Genomic DNA, 19,381 nt, shown 5'->3' on the forward strand with positions numbered 1-19,381 from the left:
TATTCTGAATATACTACAGTATTTAGCAAAAGCAAAGCTACTGAATTACCTCCGCACAGACCCTGGGACTGTGCTATTGAGCTATTACCTAACGCTATGCCTCCTAAATGTAAAGTTTATCCCCTGTCTCAACCTGAAACCCTAGCCATGGAGGATTACATATCTGAAGCACTACGTAATGGCTTCATTCGAACTTCTACATCTCCTGCAGCAGCTGGCTTCTTTTTCGTAGAAAAGAAGGATGGTGGTCTTCGACCGTGCATTGACTATAGAGGTTTGAATAATATCACTGTCAAATTTCCATATCCTTTACCACTTGTACCATCTGCTCTAGAACAACTCAGAGAGGCCAAAGTTTACACCAAATTGGACCTGCGCAGCGCTTACAACCTGGTTCGTATCCGTGAAGGAGATGAATGGAAAACTGCATTCCACACCACTAGAGGGCACTATGAATATTTGGTGATGCCATATGGTCTCTCTAACTCTCCCGCCGTCTTCCAATCATTTATCAATGAGGTATTCCGAGATCTGTTAAGCCAGTATGTTATCGCTTACATTGATGATATTTTGATTTATTCCAATAATATGGAGGACCATATCTGTCATGTCAAAGAAGTCTTGTCCCGCCTCCTTCAGAACAAATTATATGTCAAAGCAGAGAAATGTGAATTTCATGTCTCCAGAACAAACTTCCTGGGCTACAATATTAGTTCACAAGGTGTTGAGATGGACACAGCCAAGGTCACCGCAGTCACAGAATGGCCTCAACCGCGCACCATCAAGGATTTACAGCGCTTTCTGGGATTCGCCAACTTCTACCGTCGATTCATCCGTAACTACAGCACGGTAGCGGCTCCCTTGACCTCCTTGCTGAAAGGTAAACCCAAGAAACTTCTCTGGAACTCACAAGCTGAGCATGCTTTGCTAAAATTGAAAACCTGTTTCACTACTGCTCCTATCCTGAAACACCCTGACCCTGACAAACAGTTCATTGTAGAAGTGGACGCATCAGATACTGGAATAGGAGCCGTACTATCACAACGTCACGGTCCAGAGAATAAGGTATACCCTTGTGCCTACTTTTCTAGGAAACTCACCCAGGCAGAGAAGAACTACGATGTGGGCAACAAAGAACTCCTCGCTATAAAGGCAGCTCTAGAGGAATGGAGACATTGGCTAGAGGGCGCTAAACATCATATTCTCATTCTGACTGACCATAAGAACCTTGAGTATATGAAGGGAGCTCACAGATTGAATGCACGTCAGGCAAGATGGTCTCTGTTTTTCACCCGTTTTAACTTTTCCATTACCTACAGACCTGGCCACAAGAATGGAAAAGCTGATGCTCTGTCAAGATACCATGATCCCACTCCTGTTGACCGCTCACCAGTACCGATTATCCCACCTTCACACATCATTGCTCCGATAGCATGGGACATCATGCAAGAAATCACCCACGAACACCAGAATGATCCTGTTCCACCTGAATGCCCGCCTGACAAGACTTACATACCTTTGACTCTACGGCCCCGCATTATGCAATGGGTGCACACCTCGCTCAGCTCTGGACACCCAGGTATTAATCGCACCACAGCTTTAGTCCAGACCTCCTTCTGGTGGCCTACCTTGAACCATGATGTTGCCCAATTTGTGAGATCCTGTCGTGTGTGTGCCCAATCCAAGACACCTAAAGAACTCCCCTCTGGTCTTCTCAAACCCCTGCCCATACCTCAACGTCCCTGGTCCCATCTCAGTATAGATTTCATCACTGATTTGCCCCACTCTAATGATTATACTGCTATTTTAGTCATTATTGATAGATTTTCTAAATCCTGCAGACTTATACCCCTCAAAGGCTTACCCACTGCCATGGAAACCGCCGAAGCTATGTTTCACCACGTATTCAGAAACTATGGAATACCCGAAGACATCGTCTCAGACCGTGGAACCCAGTTCACCTCACAGGTTTGGAAAGCATTTTGTAAAAATCTGGACATAAATGTAAGCTTAACATCTGGCTATCATCCCCAGTCTAATGGCCAAGTGGAGAGATTAAACCAAGAGATCGGACGCTACCTGAGGTCCTATTGTACTCGAGAACAACACCGCTGGTCAGAATTCCTGCCTTGGGCCGAGTATGCACAGAACTCATTGAGACACTCCTCCACCAATCTCACTCCCTTCCAGTGCGTACTCGGCTATCAACCCCCCATGTTCCCTTGGTCAGGTGAGCCGTCTGATGTTCCGGCCGTGGACGACTGGATGAGAAGAAGTGGAGAAGTCTGGGAAAGCGCTCATGTTCAGCTCCAGAGGGCTATCCGCAACCAGGAATTCCACGCTAACCGTCACAGACGTCCTCATCCCCTGTATCAGCCTGGTCAGAGGGTCTGGCTCTCCACTCGGGATCTGAAACTCCAGTTGCCATCTAAGAAACTGAGTCTGAGGTACGTAGGACCTTTCCGAATCATTAGACAAATCAATGATGTAACATACCAGTTGGAACTCCCTGTTAATTATCGTATTTCTCCCTCTTTCCATGTTTCCCTGCTGAAACCTTACCATGCGGAGTACGACCCCAACGCCGAGCCTCCTGAGCCACCTCCTCCTCTCGACGTTGCGGGGGAACCGGCATACGCCGTGAGAGAGTTGTTGGACTCGAGGCGGCGTGGGGGTCGTCTCCAGTATCTGGTCGATTGGGAGGGCTATGGCCCTGAGGAAAGGTCCTGGGTAGCCTCGGACGACATTCTGGATCCCAACCTCATCGAGGATTTCCATCGAGCCAGACCTGACCGTCCTGCACCACGCCCTAGAGGAAGGCCTCGTAGAGCGCCAGGAGGCGCTCCTAGAGGGGGGGATTCTGTAACATCCATACCGCCACGCCGCCAGAGGGAGCCCTCGCCGGAGTACTGACGGGGCGCCGCCTCTGCTTCTCTTCCTGTTTCCTGTTTGTCCCTACTTAAGACTCAAGCTAGCCTAGGGCTAGCGCGAAATATTGCCAGTTTATCTGCATACCAAGCGTTTTCTGATTGTGATTTCTGACTGCCTATTGTTGTGACCATTTGCCTGCTTATCTGTTTATCTGCCTTTTGGATCTGCCCTTTTGCTTAGTTTGCCTGGATTGGATTGTCTATCTGTGTTTTGATCTGCCTGCCTGTATACCTGACTACTCTTCTGCCTCACGTTCTGATTTGTTTGCTTGATTGGTTTGTTTTAAATAAACACCGCAAAATGGATCCCAGTATTCCTGAGCGTTCCTTACACTAATGTTTATGTTGTCATGCTGTGTACTGGCCACCAGTTGGGTGATTGCAGTACCAGTTTTAGCCACAAGGTTTCTGATTGCAATACCAGTTTTGGCCACAATCCTACATACTGTTCCTTTAACTTAAAATTATTAATGAAGCTGTTTTTCTATTTTTTTTTTTTTTGTACTAATAAGTCCAAACAATATATTTTTTAGAATGTACCATTAAAAACTTATAAACTTTTTTTCTAAAAGTATAAGGCCTTCCTAAAGTAAGCCCATATATAAGTTGAATATATAACATTATATTATCATGTTAAACGTATATAAAAAGAAAGATATATATTTATATCTTTGACCTTTAATTAAATTGAACTTACTCTAAACCACTATGGTTAATTTAGTTAAATAGTGTCTTTGACTTATGTCAATTATTTTAAAAAGTTAACATTTCAGAAAATAATTTTAAAAATAAACACATTTATTGTTGAGAAGAATAATAACAAACACAAGAGTATTTATTAACAAGTACACCAGTGTATTTTATTTATGCAAGCAGTTTGTCCCTACAGATCAGAAAAGCCACTGTCAAGCGGTTGGCACATTTATGTACAAAAACAAATTAATGGTATAGCTGGCTACTAAGCATTCTTTAGTGAGAGTACAAAAGACTAATACTGGGACAGAGAAATTGAGAGAGAGAGAGAAAGAGGTGAGGGTACAGAGAAAGCATTAAGTTAGGGGCTCAACAAGCAATAGTAATAGTAACTGTGAGAGTAAGACTCAGGAGGAGTTAGAGAGGGTCACCACAACGTAAACAGGCACAAATCAAGCACTACCATCAAAGAGAAGGAGTTTCAGCTCAATGTATTCAGCATATGATTCAAATTACTGCACATTATGAAGAAGGGGATGACCCAGCAAGACAGTCGCATATAACAAAGGGTGAAATGTTTTTTTTTTCTTTTTGATTTTTCCCATATCATTATTTATTTATTTATTTATTTATTTTCGACCCAGTTAAACGATTACCATTGAATGCATGACCATGCCACAAATAACACTTAGGTTCACAGTCTTTACCTAACATTACAGGGACCTGACTCTGCAGTTGACATCCCAATGCACTTACACCGAGAAAGAGCTCACAAAATGGTCAAATAAGTGCACAAAACTATCTTTTAGAAACACTGACATAACATGACTTGCCAGGCATTGAAAGAATAAGACATCTCCATTGTCCAATATAATAATGACTTGTTAGCAAGACAACGAGTAACTGTACTGTCATCGAGATACTATTATAAGCTCTTGAAATATTTGTTTCAAGAAAAACCCCACTAAAATACGTGATCTGTCATAAAACATTAACGTGTCGCCTGGATTTTGCTTCTCCTCTGCCTTTTTTCTTAGGTTTTAAAAGAAATACCCTCCCTCTCCCCACCCTATCCTGTCATGGAATGTGTTTTGTCAATCTAATACGATTTCACCTGAAGTTTAAGTGCTAACGTACAAGTACATACATTTACAGAATTACTATATACAAAAGTGGTCAAATTAAAACCCTGTTAACTGTGTCTACATTTATATCTATAGAAAAGCAAAAAAGTGGGGGTCATAACACTGTAGGCTTGTGCATATGTAGCTTGCTGCCAGTAAAGGGAGAGTTGCATTGTTATCGAAGAGAGAGTCTGGTAGATTTGAAAAGCTTAAATAGTGATCACAAGTAGCCCTGTTCCTCTCCCTCTCAGAGAAGTTACAATGCCACCCACTGGCACACTGAGGACTACCTGAATATTAGACTAGCACAGCAAGCAAATAATAACCATTATGTATTCATCTTGATAAGCTATGCAATGACATTTGTAGAAAAATAATAAATAAACACTTTATGGTACATCTGTTATATCTTAATTTTGTTTTTTTGTCTTTCTCAGTTTTGAGTTTTCTTTTACCAAAATAATGCAGAATGATTATGCCATCTGCTGGTGTCGGGCTTTATACCTTCTAACAATAAAAAAAAGACGGAGAAAAGAGAGGGAGAGAGAGAAAGAGAGAGAGAGAGAGAGAGAGAGAGAGAGAATTATTTATTTTTTACCAAAATGTTGTCATGCTTTAAGTCCTTGATAATGAGACCATAAGAGACAAACACATATGAAAAATGTGCTTTTTACCCCCAAAACCACCCATCTACATAAGAATGTTTTATGCATTAATGTTAAATTTAGTTTAAAAAGAGAAATGTTTTTTTTTTTAAGAAAACTGAAGTGGTGGAAAAACCTTCACAATTTCTTATAAACTGAAATACAATAATGTGAAAAAACCTACAACACTACTGCTAGCACTACATAATAATAATAATAATAATAATAATTAATAATAATAATAATAATAATTGTGCGAGAGGTAATGGGTTGGCCATGGGGTTCATCGTTTGACACACCACCTGGACTGCACCAGTGCCAAAACTCCCTTTAACAGGAAGTGAAGGCACTGAGGGTCCTCTCGCCGCTGCCTCCTGTCTTATGTGTAGGCATTAAGCCTTTCCTTGGAGCGCGTAGAGTGGATATCATGCAGCTCCTGCTCCTCCTTGGACTTGCAGTCTTCGTATTTCTGCATTTTACATGCGTCCTTCACATAGGCCCAGTTGGCAGACAGGACCATCAGATAGTGGATCTGATGCAAAGTCATAAAAACAAACAGATTAAATATAAAATACAGATTATATATAAGTGAACTAAATCCTGAATTCGTAATACATTTGTTAATAATTCTGACATTGTAAATGTAAATTTACATTATTTTTTTTGGCCAGTACGTTGCCAGGTTGCAACAACAGGTGTGCAAGCCCTGTAACCTGTTCTTGATTTTAAGCTTTTAATTTGCATTTGCATTTTTTAATGACTTTTAACATTTTATATTTGTAAATAATTATTTTGTATCCCGTTCTCGTGTGTTCATTTTTAAATAAACAAGAACGGCATAAACCAGTGATGACAGACTGGGATGACGTATGTTGGTCTCTCTAAAATTAGCAGTGGCACCAGCAGGAGGCAGCATTACACAGCAGCCAGACATCTCTCATATGAGCTCTGGCACTATGCCTCGGTTTGGTTGAGAATCTACAGTCGACTTGAAAAACATGCATGAAAATGCAGTGATGAAAGTCTAGTACTAATACTCATTATGCAACCGCACCAAAGCATATTCAATGCTGTGTATATTTAATATTATTTAAAAGAATATAAATTGATATTTGTCTCTAAGCATCTATTTTTTTCGAATTTAAACTTACAGATTTTAAACAATCCAATACAAACACTATGTATATGATCAAGTGCTATATCTTGCATACTTCAGTGTATTTCATTATGCAGATCGCATGCACATTATGCATGCTTATTTGAATACGGCCACACCCTGATTTTTCCATTTTAACAAAAGCTTGGTCATTTTTATCCTTCTGGCAGAGTGTGTGGATATGTTGTGTTTAACAATCAGTAAAATTAGCTTTTTTCACAGCAAGGGACAGAAACCCTCTTAATATAATTTGCTACATCATCCCAAACTAACAACCGTGTTCTCTTTCTCTGTTCAGAAAATGGTTCCTCGCAAATTACTAAGCTCTGCCTGCTACAAGCTCTAGGGCCTTTCTTCTCTCAGTTTCCATGACAACCAAAAGACATGCCCAGCGTCTCTCCATGTATGTGTGAGAGAGAGACGAGAAGAGACTTACAAAGAGAGAGAGAGAGAGAGAAGAGAGAGGAGAGGAATGAAGGATAAAAGTTGTTAAATAACAAAAAAGGAAAACCAATAAGAGAGATGCCAGTGCCACCAATGCTTAAAAAACTGCATTGGGAAAGCCGTGACAATGATTCAAGGGTTTATCCTGCTTATTATTATTTAAACCCACATCAAGAAGCTTAAGTAGGTGATGTCATTCATTCAGGCTGCATCATCACTGGGTAAATAAACACATGGTTGACCGTCATGTTACTTTTTTTTTGCAGTAACTCTATGTTTAATGGCAACCTATTGACTTTTAATGAATTAATTTAGCATGGTTTAACACAATTTAATTTGTGATAAAAAAAATGTGCAGACATTATGCAGCATCGTACTGTTGGAATCCAGTATAATCATACTGTAAGGTGGCAAATTAAATGGGCAAATTTGCCAAAACTCACCATTGCAATGACTGCTGCCCCAGCCCCAGCCAATGCACAGACAAACAGATGGAAAGTCATATCCAGCTGTCAGATGAAGAATATTAAGAGATGAGTGGGATATTAATATGGATTCTCTTCATTGTAACTGTTAACTATATTTGAAGACGTCTATAAAATTAGCTTTCCATGTCTACATGTAGAGTATACACATGCCTATGCTATATATATTTATACCAATGTTTACTCACCTCATTCGATTCACACAATTTCGAGAACTTTTCTGTTGGTGCACAAATAGTCTTCTCCTCTCCGAGGGACACAATACCTAAAAATCCATAATATATCTCATTCCACAAGAACAATCTTTTTTATGAGGTTTATTAGAAAAATACACATATATATTATTTTTATTATTATTCTTGCACAGTTAACCACAACTACACATAAACTGGCGAAGCCAATCGATTGTGAAGCTTACCATACTGGCGTGGGTCAAAACATAAATTTGCTCCCCCTAGAGCAGTCGTGTTTTGGCAGATGGTCCAGATGTTGAAATACATGAAGACAGGCAAAGAGGTGAATGCTGTCACGCCCAGCCAAGCCAACATGAAGATGTAGGTCAGCATGATAAACTACAAAAACAAATCAGACTTATATCTAGATGCTCAAACACTAAATAAAGATCAGTAAATTAAAAAAATAAATCAGAATACAGGAGGATTTAAAGGGCACCTATTATGCAAAATCCACTTTTACAAGGTGTTTGAACATAAATTTGTGTTGGCGTGTGAACATTCTGGGCACACCTGAGACTTATATTAAATCTTGTAAAAATGGGCATAATAGGTGCAGTTTAAATAAAAGGCACTCGTAACTGTAGGCATTAAGAATGACAGATAACTCAAACAAAAAACAGACACAGTGAGTATATATATATATACGGGAAAATGTTTATTGTTAAAGAAACTGTTAACACTAATATAGTTGGCAGTCCGTGATTTCACTGGCTGGGGTTCAAATCCATTATAAACACTGGCACAAATGAAATGAGATTTAATGTGTAATCTTTTACAGCCTATAAAAGAAAGTGATCTTTATGTGCTGCATTTACTCCTAGTGGTTACACACTTGCCCTTTACCAAATAACAATGCATGAAGCTTTCACAGTGATTTCTCACCCATGCACTGACGCAGCGTCCACAGGCGGTGATCTTGAAGTCTCCATACAGGTCCTTGATGGCTCCACTGGTGAAGAAGCCTTCTACCATCAGAAGAATGCCATACACGAAAAATGCAGAGGCAATGCCATAGATCACATACTTAATGATGTCAATGCTGAGGAGATAAGAGGGTAAAAATTAAACAAATGTGACCCTGCCTGTGAAAACACAGCTAAAGATTTTTTTTGCGATTTACTGCCAAAACATTCTGCAAAAATACAACCTTGATATTTTTAACTCTTTCCCCACAATTGACGAGTTATCTTGTCAACTAAAAGAAAACATCCTGCCAATGACACTTTCTTGACAAGTTTTTACAGTAATCTGTAATTCTGCTATTATCCACTAGATGGCGCTTTATAAAAAACTGAAGCAAAAACTAATTCAACAACATTTTAAACTCTGTGTATGTTTTGAGCAGCATTCTGAATCTGATCTCTAACAAAAATGCAATTATTTCAGCTTTTTGCTCAATTCTTTTTATTTTTAAGAGACCTATAACCATATTTAAGAGGTTATAAAAAGAGAACAAATGAAGATAGGATGAAACAGGTTTTTTTTTCAATTTTGTGTTTTTGAAAGCAGAGGGTCTGTTCTTGCATTTCATATATTTGTATGTTTATTTATTTATAAAATACATTTTCCTGGAAGGTATTTTGTGAAACTTTTGTGAAAATCACTAAAAATGCTGGCGGGCAACTTAAAAAAAAAGGCTGGCAGGAATGAGTTAAAACTGACTAAGGCCATGTCAAAAATTGAAATTAAAGTGAAATCAATGATTGACTTTTATCCTTTAACTTTGATGCTTTATCTAATAATTATATTATGAGATTTTAGCCTTTCACATACTGTACAGGTTCACAAATACAGTTTTTGTCTAATGTTGCATTAATTTGCATAAATTGATTAGGATTTTATTTGCACTGAAAAATAAAAAATTACCAGCCTGATCTCATGAGACTTCATATGTATTTTACGAGTTGGCTTATCTGACGAGAATTCGTACGTATTTTACAAAAAACATAAAAAAACAATAACAAAACCCCACCCCAAACCCCAACGTCACAGGAGCAAATGCAAACTGTTCAAAAATGTTTGAATATGGTCGTTCGCATTCATACGAATTAGCTACCTCATAAAATGCATACGAATTGTCAAGAGATAACATTGGAATTTGTACGAAGTGAATTGTATAAAACCATACGATTATCATAAAACAAACAATAACAAAACCTGTCGCTTACTCTAACATCACAGAGGCAAAAGCTAATAGTACAAAAATGTAGGAATGTTGTTGTATGAATTAATACGAATTTGCCACCTCAAAAAAAAAAAAAATAAAAAAATACGTATTAACTGCCATAAGATAGCGTTGACATTACATAATCAGGGTTTTGCTCCTTTTCCAGTAAAATGTACAATCTTAAGGGGATAGTTCAAAATTACCCCATGATTTTCTGACCCTCAAGCCACCGAGTTACATATGTCCATATGTACAAATATTTTTTTAAATGTAGCTCTTCATTTACACATAGGCTACTGTATGTTACACAATAAGTTTATCAAGTACATTTATTTTGGTTTAGTATTAGGAGATTCATAATAATTAATTAAAAGGTTTCACTTACATTGTAAAGACATCCAAGGCATCTCCAGGTGCCCTGATCACCTCAAAGTAGTTTTGAAGGATAGTGACCGTTCCAGACAGAGCTTCATGACCACATCCACAGAAAAGTGCCACCCCAGCGTACAGCAGGATAGTAGCAATCAGAGATGGATAAGGGATCCCGCCTAGACACTTCAGACAACACTCCATACATCCTGACAGGAGAAAGAGATAAAGGTTTAGATGCTACATACTTATCTGAAAAGTAACACTGTGGTCAGTGAGTCTGTGATTGATTTTTACAAATTACAAGTGGAGTAACTGGATACTTGCTTTACTTGTAGAAGCTTCTATACATTTACATTTATTGAAGCAGACTCTTTCATTCTCTATCTTCTGCCCCCCCCCAATTTTTTTTTTAATGTGCTGTTAAATACATAGATGCCATCCTCATTCCAAAAGCAAAGCAAATATTTGTTCTTCTTCAGTGCCACTGCATGACATGACTAACAAGTATTCAGACGTTTGGAAATAAATCCTCAATCCATTCACTCTGTGCCAGGGCCAGTGAGGTCCGGTTGACCACTGTTTGTTATTCTCCAATGGTTTGCAAAATTGTTCCTGCAGCAGTCTGTTTCTCTTCTTGGCATCGTATATCAGAGTGAATCATGACAGTATGATTCATGAATAACAAAATGGATGGAGTGCGTGGATGGACTTTGACACAATTCTGATTGAGTTTTTCCAAGTGATTGCATTTATGTATTTGAGTTTCATTACTTTGACCTGAGGTTCGACATGCCTCCACAGCTAGCATGAGTGCGTTAAGCTTGGCAACTCAAACAAATCAAAGCAGTTTTAAATTTGGCTCATGCGTTCATATGTTCGCACTCAGTAAAGGAACTTCAATGATTTAGACTGCAGAAGAGTTATGACTGCGGCCATCGGTTGCGACCGGTTACAATTCAGGCCTTTGATTGTGAATTATGGAAGACTGTCAAACCGTGTTACGGTAATAATGCAGTAAACCTAAGGCCTGGCCTTACAGTGGTATTGGCAAGGGACCAACCTGTTGTCATAGCAACTGCCATGGATGAGAGAGTAAGGAAATAGACGGGATTCTTTCAAGTGTTTGATGGATCTACAGGTTTGCATTGCTACATCGTCACATACATGCATCATTGTTAAACATTCAGTTTCATTGACAAATGTTTTGAAGTCACAAGAAAATTACATTATATTATATTACATTACAATGCGGACTTATAACAAGCACTCAGGGTTGTTTGCTGATGAAACAACATTAAAAATGCATGCAGATTGCACATTTTATTATTACAAGATTTTAAATATATTTGTACTACAAATCCTCAAAGGATCACCTCCCTGACAAGATTCAATACAGATCCCATGCATTTGCGTATCCTGGCAGACACTTTTATACAAAATGACTTTTAGTACCATTTAAAGTATACTTTTAATCATGAATTGGTGTTCCCTTGGAAACAAACCCATAACTTTTTCATTTTTAATACTGCATCCATAGCTAAAATGATTTACGAGACCAAGCTTGAATTAGCACAAGATGCAAGCTTTTCTGTCATCTTTATGATTAATGTTCACTCTTTTAAAAGTGCAACTACTTCAAAAGTATGTTGATGGGAGACACAAAAAATCTGCTATGCTTGTTTATATTTTAGTGATAAAAAGTATATGGCAAAACCATAACACATAGTACCTGAGATCATGCAGAATGATGGTAAATGAGCTGAATCCAAAATTCTTGCAAAGACAGATATTATTTTCAACCCAGCATTCGGTCAAAAAGGGACGAAACCCAACTGGTTGGTTTGAATTCAACCAATGCTGGGTTGTTTCAATCCAAAATGCTGTTTTAACCCATTGTTGGGTCAAATTTAAACATTTTCGAGGTTAATTTTACGCATCAGCAGGGTTTGTCCCATTTTGACCCAATGCTGGGTTTGAGTTTTTAAGAGATTGGGATAAAATAGCAGTAACTGGGTGATTATCACGAAATCCAGACTTGGAAGGTGTACAGCATCAGATTTTTTTAAAAGCCCTTGAAACCAATTTTTTTGCAGATATAAGATTAAGGTCTGAACTTACTATAACCATTTTTTTAGAGGATTTCAAAATATTTCCTATAGAATTATTTAAATTTTTTAGATTATCATTATCAAAAATTATCATTACCGCAACATGAAATTACATTAAATATATGCATTTACAAACTCATGTTTCGGTAATGAGAACTAAAAAGTTACTATGACAAACAAAATGTAAACTTTTATTTGTACAAAAAAAATAAGAACTGCTTACCTGGTAGCCATCTTGAGTGTCACAGTCAATTATGTCTCTTCCAACATTTATTTATTATTTTTTTTTTGTTGTTGAAAATGTTAGTTCCTTAAGGGCTTAAACAATGATTGAAAATTGTTGCGGAGGATAAGAAAAATTTTCTTGGACACATTTATATTCCTTATTATTGTCTCTACATTTACCAATGCTCACAAAATACCACATGTTTCTTTACTGTAAATGTTTATAGTATAACATGCACTGAAGCTTTTAATTTTTAGATTTTTTATTTATAAATATTTACATGTCAAAGAACCCAAATCCAGTCATGGACACGTTGCGGTAATGAAAAATTTCCCCTTAAATGTGGAAAAAACAACAAAATTGGTTTGTATGATTTGAAATCATGTGCAAAATAGTACATGACAAGATGCTTGTAACTGTATGCTTCTTATTTTGATACTCTTTGCATTTACTTTTTTATCAAAATGTTTCATGACACCTCATAAGTCTAATTTCGCGAGAATCACCCAACTATATATTATTATAAAGCTGCTTTAATGCAACTGAACGATGTTCTCAGACACGAAAACAGAAACATATACACACAAAGAAGAGATCTAATCCAAACACCATAAACAAAAGCAGTATCTAAGAGGGCCCTGTATTAATAAAGCTATTGCAACTCCCACCCCATACCCCTCCAAGTCCCCCCCAATTCTAACCCCACCCAGCCCCGACGCCCATCTGTCAGTCTGACAGCCACAGTTCTCCTCCTGCCCCTCCCCCAGCCTCCAATTAATCCCAAACTGTGGGGTCACTATGAGCCACTGGTCACCCTGATATCCAGACGGATATGTTTGAAGGGAAGCGTTCTCACAGGACTCTCAAAGACCATACGACAAAAGGCCATGTTTTAAACACTAATGCTAATCCTCACCATGGAGGGTAGAGAGAAAGAGAGAGTGACGGGATAAGAGATTGCGACAGATGAAAGAGAAAAGACAGTGGGAGACAGGCAGATGGAGAGAAATAGAGACGTAGAGGAAAAGCTTTGATTATTCAGAGCTTTAAAGCTGAAGGTGCTGAAGGTAAAGAGAATGACGATTACGTAACAGACAATGTTTTCTTCATCCGCAGTCATATTTTCATCTCTTGAGCTCAATCAGACCCTCTTCAGCTCTCAGCCTTTGTCTTAATGATATTCAACAGGATTTGAATAATTTGTCAATTAAAAGCCATTAGCATTTCATTAGACTGAATGCAGTTTTTCTGTCGAGATGAAAAGAATCGAAATTCAATTGAACTCTATGGCATTGAGTGGCAACACAAGCGATGCTGTGTTATTTCATCTCTGACCCCTCCCTACAGAAGCAAGCGGGTTTTTATCATGACACGTCTACGCGACTTCTCTGCGCATGTTTAATCAACCAGCAGGGTTGCCATGGCGATGGAGGTGCGGGGCCTGAGAATGGGCCGGGCCTGCGCGCACCATGACCCACTTACAGCGTCGTGTGTCAACATTCAACGGCAATTGGTAAGAAACATTTACAAGGATTACAGGAGGAAAACACATCTCTGCTTAGTGCAGCATCGAATGATACATGGGAAGACTACCCTGCTCCATTTGGTGACGCTGACGCTAGAAGATTCCTGTATTTTTCAAAACCGTTTCAGCTCTTCTCACAACACGAATCCAGTTTAGACATGCTTAAACCACACCCTCGAAAATGCTGGCCAAACCCAACCAATTTTAACCCAACAAATTCAGCATTTTGGGTGGAAATAACCAAGTAGGTTTAAATATAAATCAACAGGTTGTGTCGTTCCTTTTTGACCAAACGGTGGATTGAAAATAGAGTACAGGTTAATTTAAATCAACAGTTGAGTTTGTCCATATTTTACCCATCCAAGGGCTGTAAACAATCCAGCCTTTTTAGTGTGCATTTAGTCTCCTATCTGTCTGAATTTGATGTGTATCAGTTGTGTATATGGCACTTTTGCAAATTACTTTAACATCTGTAAAAACCTGTTCGGCTCGTAGCTGTTCTCATGATCATAGCCTGTTGGAAACAATATGGAGAACAATAGTGTACATAACTAACATACTATAAATAAGCATGAACCATTTTTTACAATAATTAGTAAAACTTCAGGGTCCCTGAGAGGAAAATGTGATAACAATAGAAGGGTCTGGATTCAAAGGTTGCCTATGGATCACAGAAAGTCAGGAAGGAAATGCGATATCTATAAGGGCAACCTGGCAAAGGCATTGAATTAAAGCTACAAGCATTTAAACATTGCAGTTAAGTCCTATTAGTACATTTCAATAACATATCACAGGAAAATAAAGTGGATCAAGCATCTATGAGTAATTGCATGATTGTTCATTATAAAAATCTTATCAGTAGATGTTACAAAGCCAGTTGGGACTGATAAGAATCCATCTAATAGCAAGGGTCTGTCAACAATAGAGGGGGAGAAATTTGCAGGAAAACCCCATAAATAAAAGATGAGTATCAGGATGGTGTGTGCGTGTGTGTTAACAGCCTAATGTCCTGTAATCCAATAATCATGAGAGGTAATGAAATGTCCATTCTCCCATGAGGCTGCTTAGTTCCTCTATTCATCTGATGTGCACTAGGTCAGTGCTCTGGTCAATGCACTTAAGTGAATAAATTACACTTGATCATTGGAAATTTGGGGTTTCCATTATGGATTTCAAAAATCCAGGCAACAAGTGTTTTGGAAATACACATTAGGCCCATCCATTTAAGACGAAAAACACTTGCATTTAAGCTTCAATAAGGTGAATAAGCTTCACTTGTAAAAACACCTAACTACTGTATAAAATACAAAGCCAAGAAGACTCATAATTCTGCTGGGTTATTTTTAATCCAATGCTGAGAAAATAGACAGAACACATGTAGGGTTATAAATAAATCTATTCTGAGTTGTTGTTAACCCAACCATGAATTGAAACAACCCAGCATACCTAGCATTGGGTTACAAATAACCCAGCCAAATTCAGAGTGAAGAAATGTACATACATGTAATAGTCGATCCAGCCAATCATGTCATAGAATCTCTTGATACAACAAATGTTACAATAAAACACCAAAACATGATGCTAAATACGTGATGCTAACTGTATAAGTCATCCTATCGCTGTGAAATGGCATTTAATGCAATACATGTAATCCATGGCTGCTTCCTATCATATATACTGCTTTGGGGGGAGGAGGGGAAATAAAAAAATAAAGAACCAGCATTGATGGAAGTATACTAGATGAAGAGTTCAGAAGACCGCAACCGAGATATTTTGATATTTCCTTTATTTATTTTACTATGCAGACATGCAAAAATGTGCAAAATGTTCTCTATTCAGCATTAAGATGAAAACGACTATATACAATCATTTGAAACCACAGCCCCGACAAATGCTGGTATTATAAATAGCAGGCTCCCTCTTGCACACAAAGCAAACACATGCTTCTGCACACAAATGAGGAAGAAAACCCCATGTAGTCGAGGAAAGAAAATAAATGAGGTTTTGGTAAAAAAAAAAATGCATTCGCTTTGACGATTTAAATGTCCATCGTATGCAAAAGTGGCTTCTAGTGCGTCTGTCTCAACCTCCCACAGACAGACTGACAGAAATGCGCGGCAAACAAAGACAGTTCCCTCAGCTTCATCACACACACACAAAAACATTCACACACAGGACCCATCCTCTGTACACACCCCTCTACACAATCATTGATCAATTGTTTTTGTTTAGACATGGAGTTGCAACATACTTGAAAGAAAATATAAATATAATTTATAATAATAATATAATATAATATAAATAAATAAATAAATAGAAATCTTAATATATGCATACATAATTTGTGAACTAGTTTAATTTGAATAAAAAAAAAATATTGCATCTACATGCACACAAAATACCCCATATTGTGATGTTTTGAATAACCCTCATTTTATAATCCATAAGATCAGAGTCAACGGAGAACACTGAAGGGATTAGGCACAAAGATAAACAACAGAACCAAAAACAAGGATGGAAAAGCATTCCTTTACCCTTCTGGGTCTGTCCTTCATCCATATCCTCCTCCATGTTGCCTTGTCCGCCGGATTCGGGGGTCTCCACAGCAGTGACCAGGATTGCGCCTTTGGGTTTAAAATCCGTTTCTTATTCGCCTTCCCTTGCCTGCTTACCACAATAGAGGCTGAGGCTGGGTCTCAGTGCTCAGGTCCCTCTCTCTCTCTCTTTCTCTCTCTCTATCAGACTCTCGCTCCCTCCTCCCTCTCCTCACTCGCCCGCTCCTGCTACTACCCTGTTTCTCACAGTGGAGAACTGCTGTCAACACTGATTTTTTCCAGTTGATCTCTCTTCTGTGCAAGAAGCTTCAGTGTTGCATCTCAACACAGGCTTATGCAAACCAGTGTGTGCCAAGACATTCAGACTTCTATATAGCTTACAACATTTATTTATGTGTATGAATGGTAACAAGAAGACCTCAGGTGCTACAACAAAAACAACGGCATCCACCCAAAACATGGATCAGCGCACTGGGCAGAAAGAGAAGAGATAGGTGGGTTTTTGGGGGTGTCAAGCACCAAGCCAATATAACCCATTGCTTTGCACCCCTCTTCACACAAGAATGGTTAATGCTGGGTTACATCTTGGTTGAGCTCTGCTGAATCAAACTCAGTGTAAAAGCTGACATTTATATGTGAATGCATCAAATTAATATAATTATTATATTGAAATAAATGGCAAATAGAATGACATTACATTACATCTGAGATGTAAATGATAAAATATTATGATACAATCTAAAAGAGTAGCTTTTGTTCAGCTTTCCATGCTTCTGTGCACATGGATAAAATATACATGCATGTGATTAATATAACATCATATGAGGCAGTTACGTGATGCTTTTAATATACAGTAGGGATGAGCGGGGCAAAAACTAAGGCGGAGTTAATTGTACTTTACATATTTATACAGGGCCGAGCAATGCGTGCTTTTGGTCTTTTTCTCAGAAGTTGATCTCCTGTGAATTAGTGAAAATGTTTGATGTGTTTTCATTAAAATATTGAACAAGTGTTTTGGAGGCATGAAAGTAAATTTCTTCATCTTATGTGTTTTTAGATTTCTGGGTTTGGTATGTTAGTCACCAAATCCAACTTGATGATAATTGTTAATACAATATCATGGGAAATAACTGACAATTATGATTTCTTTTGTCTTGTTGTACATCCATTTCAATATATATATATATGCATTGATGGATAATACAAGGATATAAAGCAGGGGTTCTCAAAGTTTACATTCAAAGGTCCAAATCTGAATTCCCATAATTTTCATAGGTCCGGAAAAACTTTATGTAAATCATTTGTTTATATAACAAATCAACACAAATAGTTTGGGAAAAATATAAGTGTATTTTGCATTTAAAGTTAAAATAAAATAAAATATAAACACAAGAAATATGCCAAAAATAACCAGGTGCAAAATACAGAGCAACCTAATTAGAGAAATGGCACAGTTTGTTCTCCATCATATGCATAAACCATGGCAAAAAAAGTGTGGTTGGTAGGCAGAGACACTGACCAAAATTAGGGGTGCACCTATAAATTGGCTGATGATGCTTGCTATGCTTCTCAATGAATTACGGTGAAATGACGCTACATCCAAAAGCCAGGGGGCGCTCTTGGGCAGAAACTTAATATGTGCTGCAGACGAAGAACCAGACACGCGGAGCTCCAGGAAATGGCTTAAGGATATATTTATATTGCGGTTCTGCAAACCTTTTCAGGTATTTTCATGATAATAAAGCATATGTATAAGATTATGTTTGACGAGTGGTGCTTTTTTAAATGCATGTTTTAAACGACTCAAACCAACAGTGATTGGTAAGGACTGATCAAAAGCCGTAGTACATGAAGTAGCTGTGCATAATATCTGGGTGTGATGGCTACAGCGTCACACAGGACATTTTTAAATAACTCGTTTTATTTTCGGAACAGGAATACTCTTAAATCTAAAAAGAAAAAAAAACTAAACGAATGGTTTACAAGTTTAATATGCATTTGTAAAATAGCAAATGCACACATTTAATCAATGACATAGAAATTAATGCACTTGTAATATGAAGTGGATGCGGGTCCGGGTCAAGTTGCCGTCGGGTCCGGATCCGGACCGGAGTCCGGACTTTGAGAACCCCTGATATAAAGGATCAAGGATGGATGAATGCGTGAATATCTATCTATTAGTTGAATAAACAATATCCACCTTTAGTATATAGACACAATTTTATTGAATTATTTGTGTTTAAACCGAGGGACAAGCTTCCGATCTCAAACCCCATTCACACAGACCTTTGGTCCCAGAAAATACCCTGGAAAATTGCCAGACAAGCGTCTGTGTGAACACAAACTCGTCCTGTTAATCTTCTGGGATCGTTGCCGGAAAGAGGACCTATTCAGATACACAGAAAACCCTCTGTGTGAACACATAAAAGAATATCGCGTCACATGCTCATTTGAGCTATAATAAACCAAGATGCCCGCGCGTCATCCCAACAAGATATATCGTTCAGCTCCTCAAAATCCGGGTTTTAAATGCATATAAACAATCACGATGAGAAATGTCTGAAAACTGTATCCATTCTGAACCTGAGATCATTCACCAGCATCAGTACGGCGCGTCACGCGCTCCTTTATAGTCTTATCATAAACAAAAATTCACGCGAGTTGTTTCTGGAGAGAGAAATAATAAATTATATGCAAACTTAAGACGCTGCGCATA

At 38.1% G+C, this 19,381-nt stretch overlaps 1 protein-coding gene across 1 annotated transcript; it reads right to left on the reverse strand.

Moving 5' to 3' along the window:
* Positions 1–3,762: 3,762 nt before the first annotated feature.
* Positions 3,763–17,029, reverse strand: gpm6aa (glycoprotein M6Aa). The gene is made up of 7 exons (XM_065272723.1): positions 16,645–17,029; positions 10,265–10,457; positions 8,595–8,751; positions 7,895–8,048; positions 7,665–7,741; positions 7,435–7,500; positions 3,763–5,923 (listed from the first exon to the last, which is right to left on the reverse strand). Exons 1-7 carry the CDS (start codon positions 16,679–16,681, stop codon positions 5,771–5,773), a joined length of 837 nt encoding a protein of 278 aa, XP_065128795.1. The 5' UTR covers positions 16,682–17,029; the 3' UTR covers positions 3,763–5,770.
* Positions 17,030–19,381: the final 2,352 nt, after the last annotated feature.

The sequence above is a fragment of the Paramisgurnus dabryanus genome, chromosome 16, assembly GCF_030506205.2.
Source record: "Paramisgurnus dabryanus chromosome 16, PD_genome_1.1, whole genome shotgun sequence".
NCBI classification, from domain to species: domain Eukaryota; kingdom Metazoa; phylum Chordata; class Actinopteri; order Cypriniformes; family Cobitidae; genus Paramisgurnus; species Paramisgurnus dabryanus.

Coding starts and splice junctions, on each gene's coding strand:
- gpm6aa (XM_065272723.1), bottom strand. CDS start 16,681: ATGGAGGAGGATATGGATGAAGGACAGACCCAGAAGG. Junction 8,049..8,594: donor GACGCTGCGTCAGTGCATGG/GTGAGAAATCAC, acceptor TTGTTTTTGTAG/TTTATCATGCTGACCTACAT. Junction 7,742..7,894: donor TTTTGACCCACGCCAGTATG/GTAAGCTTCACA, acceptor ATGGATTTTTAG/GTATTGTGTCCCTCGGAGAG.